The following is an 11,746-nucleotide window of genomic DNA, read 5'->3' as shown; positions in this document are numbered from 1 at the left end:
TTTGCTTGTATTCCAAATCTGAATCAGATAGACATTTTGCATCAGATTCAGTTTTGCATTCATTCGTAATTTGTATTATTATCTGATACAAAATTTTCATTTTTTTTTAAATCTTATATGCAATCATTGGTAGTACAAATTTTAAAGCTCAGTTTGGAAGGAGTATAAATACAAAATTACGCAGCTTGTTATCATCACCCCCTTAAGCTTGATTCCTTGGCAAGAAAACAAAAGAGAAACCTCCTCGTTGATGGATGACAATCAAGATGTTTTGATCAGATTATCGAATTGTGGCCATCCATGACCATCACAATCCGACCAAACACAGAGAATTATCTTCTAGGAATTGGAAATTGAAATGCGCAACATAAAATCAGCATCTTCTCTCTGATGCACATGCACTGATCATGAATTTCTGAGTCTTGATTTTTCATGGTTCGGCTATGATGCTAGAAAGACATGATACCTTAAAAAATTTGCAACCGGTAATATAAAGTAGGAACCAATCAGGTAAGTTTTCACCAAAATTTATGGGCCTTTGATTGATCAAAGCCTTTTTGGTATGATGTATTTCCGGTATCTTAGATTTTCCCTATTTTCTATACATAATAAGAGTATATTATATGTACAATAGGTCAATAAAATAACACAAAAAAAAACATATAAACTGGATGCACTCTAATCACTTAAAAAAAATAGAAAACAAAAAAATGGCATCCAACTTAAAATGTTTTTTTTTTAGAACTGTGTACATAAATAGCATGCATTACTCTACCAAACTTGTTCAAATTAAGTTTTCAACCTTGACAACCAGGTTTGGCAAATTTTGACTCGATAAACCATCTAAGACAATGACTTCTTTTTTTCAATTATATTGTTTCTATGCACCTTATGGCTGTTACAAATTTGTTAACATTCTTAAATTTTCCTGTCATTTCTTTTCTTCTTCCTTTTTCTTTTTTTTTTTTTTTGTTTTTTGTTTTTTTTTTTTTTTTTGGGCTCGATGAAGCTACACGGCTGGGGATGTGCAGGTGGGATTTTAACTCAAATCTCAGCTACAATCAGAGCAATCTTACCTACTAAGCCGGCTGTGTTTGGTTTGATAGAGGCTGTATTTGGTTTGATAGAAAATGAGAGAGAAAGAGAAGGTTGAGGGAAGTCACTTAGTTATAACTTATAAGTAGTTTCATTCTATTCATTTGAACCAAAAACATAAAGGTGCAACTTGGGTTGGGCTAAGAAAGCTAAATTGAGTTGGGGTTGGAAAATTACAACCCGAACCCTATTATACCTGCAATTATATTTTTCCATATGTTATGATAGTGTATATTTGTGCATGTATTTGTAAATTTAGAGAGTGTTTGACAACTTTGTTGTTTTTGTATGTTGTGGAACACCCCCTTGTATGAGGGTTTGAGTGCTTTTGTTTTCTTTTATTTTTGAAAATGTGACATTAGCAAGAAAAAAAAAAGTGTTCTTCAACCATGATTTTTATTTGGAAAAAGAAAAATCAAGTTGGTTTTATTTTAAAAAATAATGTAGATTTTTTAAAACATCAAAATAAGTATTTTTAAAACAATAAGAAATATTATAGTATAGAAAATAAAAAATTATATGATTCTTTTTTGCTTTGAAAAATTCTATAATTTATGAAACATGATATTAAATAATCAAATGAAAACATGATTTTAATTAAACGAGGAATTCAATAACATGTTTTGGTTTTAATAATAGAAACAAAGAGCATATATATAACCAATTAAGCATATATTTTCTATTTATTTTCAAATTAATTACTCATTTTAATTTATTTTACTTTTGATACTTGTAACAAGAAAAATGATTCGCGTTGGAAAACACCCCCTTAGCTTACTTGATAATGTTGGGTCTACTTAAAAAAAGAAAAGAAAGAAAAAAGAAAATCAGATTCTGGCTGAGTCTCTAAGGCCCATCACAGACTGTATGGAGTGAAGGATAAGTGCAGACTGTATGGAGTGAAGGATAAGTGCAGTAGATCCCGACAAAAAAAATCCCTCGCGAAGTCTGTGGGCAATAACAAGTATTTGACACATCAAGACACAGGCACCGATTAATCATCTCCAATTCTCTCTCTCTCTATATATATATATTCTTTAGTTTTTGGTATAAAGATTTTTACTATGGACAAAAGTATAATAGTACCTGCATGTTCAAAAATTTGTTACATATCGGTCAATATATATCATATCGAGACCATTCGGACATGATCCTACAAAAGGTGTATCAAAGTTTTAACCGGCTCAGGGGTGAAAAAACTTTAAGTCAATCTCTCTAAATCAAATTAGAAAAAAAAAACAATAATGATATTGCTCAATACATCTCTACCAACATATATATCGATATTTAAAACCTTACCTAAGAATTTAGGATAAGGTTCGTTTCTTCCCTGATAGAAACCAAAAAAAAGAATAATATATATACTATTGTTAAATGTTTATTTGGATAAAAGCGCGAGAGAGCACACCAGCATTAGCGTAGAAACTAGAAAGTAGAAACCCCCCACGGATTTCACGCGCCAAGTGCCATGCAAAGCTTTGACGCTGCCAAACAAAATATGAAGTCCCATGGAATAATCCGGCCTTCAAATGTTTTGGGAGAAAATGCATCATCATCAATGATATGACCTGACCAAACCCCCTCCCCCACTCCCAACCTTTTTTTTTTTTATTATTTAAAATGAAAGTCAAATTTTCATGTTTTGAAAACAATAATACCCTGCCATCTCTCTCGGTGTCTATATATATGTAGAAATATTAAGCTGTATAAAGTATAAACGGTAAAAACCGGATTTAATATTCCAAATCAAATCATCACTCCATTAACTTTTCTACCCGGGGCAGAATCGCCCATGTCCTAATGTAGAGATGGTTGTTGTCAATTTGAGAGTTAGAGTTGATCAAACCATCAGGTTCTCCGTGGTATAGCTGGTGGGTGGGCCTCACGTACACCCCTGAAGGAAAAGAATAAATAAAAGCAAAAGCTATGAATTAGGAGAGAAATTCAGTATATATGGGGTCCTCACATGCAATGTTTTTTCTCACGTGAAGTCCGTGTACGTTTCTCCATCTCTCCGTTACTTCAACTCCCCTAGAGTTGAGTGGTATATATATTCCACGTTCCACCAACTCCCTCTTAAGAGTTAAGACAACAAAGAGAGTCTCCAGTACCGAGTACTCCACTAGTCCACTCCACTCCTCGTCGTCTACAACTACTCACTTAAATTCCGTCCATCGTAATTATCTGTCAGTTATCACAGACTATTTCCCAATTTCTACACGCACCCACCCCATGACAGCCAAGACGAACGCCACATCCTCACTACTTGCTCTACGATGGGGCACCGACGCCGCTGATGCGGCTTTTACCGGCCTTTCCGGAATACTCTTCGGCTCCACCACCCTTTCCACCACTGCTCTCTTACTCTTGGCATCTCTCTTCTTCTTACTCCTCCAACTTCGATCTGAAACCCACAAGAAGTTTAGCCCTGCTGCCACCCCTTCACTCCCTCCTGGCCCTCTACCCTGGCCAATCGTCGGCAACCTTCCCGAGTTGTTCATAAACAAGCCTTCCTTTAGATGGATATTAGGTCTTATGAAGGAATTGAATGCAAATATCGCTTGCATTAGGTTGGGTAATGTTCATATAATCCCCGTTAATTGCCCTGAGATTGCTCGAGAGTTCTTGAAGAAACAGGATGCACTGTTTGCATCCAGGCCCATCACCATGGGAACTCAGTACTCCAGCCGTGGCTTCTTGTCCATTGCCGTTGCACCCTGGGGCGACCAATGGAAGAAGATGAGGAGGGTGGTAGCTTCTGAGGTAATCACTCCTGCCAGACTCCGCTGGCTCCTCGACAAGAGAGTTGAGGAGGCCGATAATCTCATTCGCTACATCTTTAACCAATGCAACTCCTCCAACTCCAAGCTCAACGGTACCATGGCTGCTCGTGCTGCTGGTGGAGTCGTCAACGTTAGGGTTGCCGTTCGACAATATAGCGGGAATGTCATTCGGAAGATGATGTTCAACAAGAGATATTTCGGCCAAGGAAGCCCGGACGGAGGTCCTGGTGCCGAAGAAATAGAACATGTCGATGCTCTCTTCACCGTGCTTTCACTTCTCTATGCGTTTTGTGTATCAGACTACATGCCTTGCCTGAGATGGTTGGATTTGAATGGCCATGAGAAGATCATGAAGAAGGCTATTCGTATTGTTAACAAATACCATGACCCCATTATTGATGACAGAATTAAGAAATGGAGATGTTGTGGCAAAGATGTTTTTTCTTCCGCCACCAAGAAAGAACCTCAAGACCTCCTCGATGTCCTCATTTCCGCCAAGGACACTGATGGAAAACCATTGCTATCAAGTGAAGAAATCAAAGCGCAGACTGCGGTAAGATACATATACGTATTAGTGTTTTAACTTAATATATATATATATATATATATAGCCGTTACCCCCATCCTCTTCATCTTTTAATTTTCATTCTTCAATGTTCAAACCTAGTTATATATTCTTGAGATGAAATTGCAATCATGCATGCATGCGTGAGAGTTGAAAAGATTAAAAATCCTAGCTAGCTTTGAAGATGCATGAACGGATCATAGTTTCCAAAATTATAAATGTTTCCGCAAAATTGAATGTATACATACATACATATATTTGCTTTCTTCGGTATGTCATTATAATTACTTCATTAATTATGAAGCTATATATTAATATATAAGTAAAATATTTATACCTTTTTATAATTCTTTTACTTCAGCAAAACTCCTTCAGAAATATTTAAAGCGGTTGCGTTTATACATTTTATCTTCATTTCATTATTTTATTAACTGGAGTAAAAATTTTCCCGAATGTGTGCTGAAAATTCAGCAAAATCTAGTGTTTAATTTCTATTTGAAACCTTTTAGAAATAAGTACGTTTGTATTTTTCTTAGTAATTTGATCTAAATTTTTTCCCTTAACTGCACTGAAATGTCTGCAAAGAAATATGATTATTAAGAATTCATTTAGCAGCATGAAATCTAGTATTTTCCAATTAAAAAACACTTTATGTTTATATATTTAAACTAAGTATGCAATTATATTTTGCTCATTTAATGAGCTATAAATTTTACCCGAACTGCACTGGAAAGTCAGCAAAGAAAATTGAAACTTTATCCAAAAACTCTTTTAGAAATATTAAAAATAAGTATTTTTGTATATTAATTTGAGCTAAAATATGTACCGAATGCGCACTGAAATTTCAGCAAAAACAAATTGCCGGTTTGTCCAAAATTATTATTTTAGCAGGAAGAAATCTAGAGTTTTCTAAATTCAATACTCTGGAATGAAATGAAAGTTTCAAGGTGTTTGGTAAAATTAATAGAAATCAGAAACCATGTGCTGGCCGATTATGTTAAAAGAAAACCCATAATTTGGTGATCGAGCAAAACCGAACTTGACTCTTTGGGTTAGAGCTTATGTTTTCTTCTTTCTAATCGCCAATAACTGATCTCAGTCTGGAGACCAACTAAGAGTTTAGGCATGAACAAGCCTAAGCTGTATGGGTATGACCTTCAACCCTAATCTCGCCCAGAATTAGTTTCTTTTCCTCATCTTCCTGGGTAGGAGAAGATATCTTTGGCATCTAAAAACCTAAACCCACTATAAAATACCATCTAATAGTCTTGTCTACCAATCAAAATTAATACTCATCATAAAAATTGAATACATAAACTTTGGAAATTGTTTAAGGGAAACAATTATATTAATTGAATTTTTTTCTTTTATCTTTATTGTTATTTCTATGTATATAATAACAGTTTTATTAATTGATTTTTTTTCTTTTATCTTTATTGTTATTTCTATGTATATAATAATAGTGTACATTTGGTAGACTTTTTTAAGCCAATTATTTGGTAGGCTTCCATAACCCCCTGATGGTTGTAATGTGGAATTAATGAATCCACCGTTCCGTCTAATCCCGTGTTTATTTGTAAAAATCGTCTATCATGATCCAGTTACCAGTAGAGGTACAAGCCGGGTCCCAATTAATTAGCTCAGATCGGGGTCATACCCTCCCTAACCCATTTCAGGTTTTGTGAACCCCCGAAATTAATTAATCCTTACTCAACCTCATGGTTCGGGTTGGCCCATCAATTTCTTCACTTCTTTTTTATGTTTTAAGAAAAAAAAATTGTTTTTATTTTCTTAGGCTCAGAAAGAAAATGAGTGCTGCGCTATAATATATAAACTCTGTCTTCTCTTTAATATTGTGAGGTAGATGCTAGAGTATTTAAATTTTAAAATTTTAACATACGTATGTTTAATTAGTTAACGATAAAAAAAAAAAAGGGATGATGGTAAATGAGATATAGTAATTAATTGATGACGTGTTACAGGACTTGATCTACGCGGCAGTGGACAATCCATCAAATGCAGTGGAATGGGCGTTGGCGGAGATGATCAACCAACCTGAGATTCTTAGGAAAGCTGTTGAGGAAATCGATAGTGTGGTTGGAAACTTGAGACTGGTTCAAGAATCAGATTTCCCACGCCTCAATTACGTCAAGGCATGTGCTCGGGAAGCCTTCCGCCTTCACCCCATTGCCCCTTTTAACCTGCCTCACGTGTCTAACGCCGACAGCACGGTTGCCGGTTACTTCATCCCTAAGGGTAGCCACGTGCTGCTGAGTCGAATCGGTCTGGGCCGAAACCCTAAAGTTTGGGATGAACCACTCCGGTTCAAGCCCGAACGCCACTTGCAGTTGGACAATGGCAGAGCAGAAGCAACAGCAGCAGAGGTGGAATTGGTTGAACCGGATCTGCGCTTCATCTCATTTAGCACGGGGAGGCGTGGATGCATGGGTGCGGCGCTCGGGTCAGCCATGACGGTGATGCTGTTGGCTAGGCTCCTTCAGGGGTTCAGCTGGCAAGTTCCGCCTGGGCTGTCCCAAATCGACCTCTCTGAGTCCACAAATGATCTTTTCCTGGCTAAACCGCTACGCTCGTTTGCTAAGCCCCGTTTGCCCATGCACCTCTATACCCAGACCACTAATAATTAATAAATCACCATTCAAATCAAATTTCTGAAAAAGGAAATTCAGAATTTTCATTATCATCTGTTATCAACGTTTTTTGTTTCTATATAATATAATAATATTATTAATTAATTAATTAATTAAGTTGTGTTGATGAATGAGGGAACAGGGTGGTTAAATTTAAATTTTTAATTCTGTTGGAGTTTTCTTTTCAAATTTGGTTCAGCAGAAATGTGTATTTTGTGATGATTATTATTTCGGATCAAGTAATAATTCAATAAAAGGATGGGAATTCTTTTCTTTTCTTCTGTTGCGTGTATAGTATAAACTATAATCATATTCTTCCTAATTTTATATATTGATCGAGTCCTGATTTAAAAAAAAAATGGGCTTTTTTACAATATAAGTGATCAAATTTCTCCTATTTACAAATTCTGTTATATATACAAAACTAGTGGGGATCCGGGAAAATCCTATGTCCAAATTGGTGAAAAAAAATGATCAAAAGGATATACTAATTTATGTATCAAAAATAGTTTGTTTAATTTTTGGTTCAAATTATAGTTTTCCAAAATAATTTCCTGAAAATGTAAAAATTTATTTTCAATAATTTACAATGAAAATTACACAAAATTTTCAATTTCTAAAAGCACACTAAATTATCTTTAACTTTCCGAAATGTAATTTTATGAAAACTTTGGAAATTTTATTACATTTGTGTAATTTTAAAATTTATTTTTGAAATGTTATTAAATAATTTATTTTCCTTTTAAATAGTTTACAAAAAATATCATTGAAATATATTTTTGAATTGTTATCAAATAATTTATTGACAAAATTACACTAATTTATCTTTTTATTTCTCAAAATATGTTAATCAATAATTTTCTTTTCCAAAATTTCAAAAATGATAATCTTTTATTTTCCAATATAAATATCTTAATCAATGATTTCCTTTTCCAAAAGCACATTTTGAGGAAATAAATTTCCAGGAGATACATAGGAAGGTGGCTGAAGTTCAACAACTCTACCCAAGTGAGGAGGTTTAGCACAAAGAGAAAGAACTTGCAGTGCAAATGGACGAATTGTTGGCGTGGGAGGAATCATTTTGGAAACAAAAATCAAGGGGGTTGTGGTTGCGGGAAGGTGGTCACAACACGAAGTATTTTCATCTTTCCACGATAGTAAATAGAAGAAGACTGAATATCACACGCTTAAAAAAGGAAGATGGGGTGGACAGAGGATATAAAGGAGATGCAAGAATTATTTGTGAAATATTTCTCAGAATTGTTTTCCTCTTTACAACCTATTATGTCTCCTACAGTTAGAGAACTGCTACAGTCACTTATTTCTATCGAAGATAACGAGGCATTGACTAGGGTCCCTACAACAGAGGAGATACGTGACGTTGCATTTCAAATTGGTGAGTTAAAGGCTCCCGGACCTGATGGTATGTCTGCATCATTTTTCCATAAATCTTGGTCGATTATTGAACAAGATGTGGTTTCTTTTATTCAATCATTATTCTTTGGGGATGAGATGTTACCAGAAGTTAATTTCACAAATATAGTTGTTATTCCTAAGGTTAAATGTCCAGAAACAGTTGCTCATTTTAGGCCTATTAGCCTACGTAATGTGATTTATAAATTATTTTCAAAAATAATGGCTAATAGACTTAAAATGATGATTCATAAATTAATTTCTCCATGGGTAGACATGTTATAGTTGGACAAGAAATTTTGCATTATATGAAAAGAAAAAAAGGCAAGCATGGTGTGTTTTCTCTATAGATAGACATGTGTAAGGCGTATGGAGGTGATGGAAGATGATGGATTTGATGAACAAGAAAGCTAGTGAAGATGTGTATCTCTACAACCCAGTTTGCGGTGATTGTCAATGGAGAAGAATCTATTCAATTCACTCCGAGCCCGAGCCCTGGACTGCGACAAGGAGACCCATTGGCACCCTTCCTTTTTATATTGGGGATAAGCCCACTATCTTTGATGTTACAGAAGAAAGTGGAAAAAGGGGAGTTACATGGAGTCTGGGTTGGGAGGGGTTGTCCGGTAGTGTCTCACTTGCTTTTCGCGGATGACTTAAAAAACTTTTGTTCGGTCCAACAGCTTTGTTGAGGGAGGTAGATACAGTGGTTAAGATTTTAGAGGAATTTGGGGCTTGCTCCGGTCAGGACTCGGGTATTTATTTTAGCAAAAATATTTCTTCTAGACATTGCCGTATCATTGCAAAGGCCAAAGAGTTTGAGAGTGCAAAGACTGGGTAGCAAGGAGAAATATTTGGGTATGTCGATGTTTGTTGGAATAAATAAGCGTATGGTGTATAAGGAGGTGGTGGATCGAGTTCAATATTCAAGATTAAGTGGATCGAAAGCCAACTCACTGTCCCAAATGGACCCAACTGTACTTATTAAAAGTGTGGTTTCGGTTCTACCTTCCTACATCACGTCCGTTCACTCATTACCAGTGGCTACTTGTGAAAGCATTGAAAATTAATGAAAGATTTTTTTTTCCATGGAAATAATACGTTTGGTAGGGATTTGGTGTGGAAGAAAGCTTGCTCCCCTAGGAATGCTGGAGGATTAGGACTTCGCAGGTTAAAATATGTTAATGATGCTTTATTGTGTAAGGTGGGGGTCCAATAATTGCTTAAAACCAAATACTGTAAACATAACACCTTCTTCAAAGCACCAGCAGTTAGGGAGTCTTCTTCCTGGTTCTAGGGAGGACTACTTAGATCTAGTATTGGGGGGATCCATGAATTCTTGAAGTACATGAATTTACACTCGCTAATTCTCTAAGAAATGAGAATTTGGGTGTGAAACTTGTAAGTGAACTGCTTACACACTCTCAACTCCAGAGTGGAATGAAAACCTGTTAGAAAGCTCTCTTTCCTAAAAGATATTCACGTTTATCGCAGTCATACATGGATAACATCTCATCCCTGTATATTATTATGCAGGGGGAGATATTCTTAATTCACGGAGCGTGGTGTATTGTGGGTTCTCGTGGGCAGGAGATCCGGAGTATTTCTAGATTGATATGCTGGGGGATGAGTGGCTTTGGATGAAGGGACGAGGTGGACAATTCACTATTATTTATATCTTGCTACATGATGTTAGTGATGTAAAGTTTTCTAGAGGTGCGGGAGCGGGTCTGTATGTAGTAGGCGTGTTAGGTAAACACAATTAGCGAGCATGTAATAGTTGCATGACACATCTCTCAGTTAAAGTGAATTTCATCCAAACATTTTTTCATAGTTTTTAAAAATAAACCGGTCAGGGGTCCAGTTATCAGTTCGAACAGTCCGATCGTTCGACCCGAACAGTCGGACCGTTCTAACAAAAAAAATTTAAAAATTGGAAAATGGTCAAAATCGTTCGAACGGTTAACCGGCCGGTTCAATCGTTCAACGGTTTTGGAGAAAAAGGCAGTTTTGAAGGAAAATGAAACCGATTAGATGACCGATGACCGATTTTTCCGATCCAACCATCCAGTCTGGTTCGATTTTGAAAACAGTGACGTTTTTGTTCTGTTAAATAAAAATCATCCATTATTGTATTATCTTTGTCAAAATAATTAAAAATAAAAACAGTGTAAAAGGAAAACCTAAATGTGTTAGGAGTTTGGACTTATTTACGTTTTTCTTTTTCATTGTTTTTTATTTTTAGTTATTTTGACAAAAATAATACAATAATGGATCATTTCTGCTTAGAACAAAAACATTTGGATAAAATGCACATTAACTAAGAGATGTGTCACACAAATAGGCCTTTCGGTGAAATTTTGGAAAGCTAAAATCTATCCCCGTGTGCCATCTGTTTCTTTCAAAATTATTGCAAGGAGTGGTATTCACCGAGTTCAGATCTGTTCCCCACAATGTTCCACAGCTCATCTTCACCTTGTATTGGAAACATCTCGGGTCTGGTACACTCATTGGGAGATGTTTCCAATAGACAGAAGAGATACACTGTGGGACATTGTGGGGCGCAGATGTGAACACGTGTTTACCATAGGTGGTGGGGTGATTATGTGGATCGGCGTTCTGAACGCTTGGAAAGTGCTCGGGGCCCACTTCCTCGCAAAGTGGGGAAGTGGGGTGTCTGTGCTGCCAAGTGGCAATTAGCGGTTATGTGTGAAGTTGAAGCAAGTCGGATGTGTGCCTTTGACGTCAAAAGTATGCTTGGTTGGACACGTGTCTTTAGAGACGTAACTAAGTTTGGGCTTGTCGTAGCTCAACTGCTGTTGGGGACCTTGGGGTACCTCAGGTCGTGCTGTCACTGGGAGCCCCTGAGATGCTATTAAGCGTCCCTCACGTTGCCATGTGTCACAATGTTATTAGAGGTCAATTCAACCCTCATGATCAATAATCATAAATGACATTAAATTTTGATAATATACAATATTTAATAATTAAAATTCAAAAAATAACAGTAAAATACAATAACCAATTAAATATTAAATAACAATAAATGACAATAACTTGTTATAATTTTACACTAATTTATGATAATTTTCAACAATTAATTATTAAAATCAGAAAATAAGAGTAAATTACAATAAGAAACTAAATATTAAGTAACAATAAATTACACTTATTTTTTATTATTTCACACAAAATAACATTAAATTATGATAAAAAATTAAAGATTAAATTTAAATAATAAT

General features: G+C 35.6%; 1 protein-coding gene across 1 annotated transcript; it reads left to right on the top strand.

The window, feature by feature from the left end:
• Positions 1-3,177: 3,177 nt before the first annotated feature.
• Positions 3,178-7,369, top strand: CYP79A2 (phenylalanine N-monooxygenase-like protein). Its single transcript, XM_088971790.1, has 2 exons — positions 3,178-4,431; positions 6,426-7,369. Exons 1-2 carry the CDS (start codon positions 3,328-3,330, stop codon positions 7,086-7,088), a joined length of 1,767 nt encoding a protein of 588 aa, XP_088827916.1. The 5' UTR covers positions 3,178-3,327; the 3' UTR covers positions 7,089-7,369.
• Positions 7,370-11,746: the final 4,377 nt, after the last annotated feature.

Source organism: Nelumbo lutea, chromosome 2 (genome assembly GCF_056320005.1).
Source record: "Nelumbo lutea isolate HS-2025 chromosome 2, American lotus-T2T, whole genome shotgun sequence".
Classification (NCBI taxonomy): domain Eukaryota; kingdom Viridiplantae; phylum Streptophyta; class Magnoliopsida; order Proteales; family Nelumbonaceae; genus Nelumbo; species Nelumbo lutea.
This window is presented reverse-complemented; position numbering and strand designations above follow the sequence as displayed.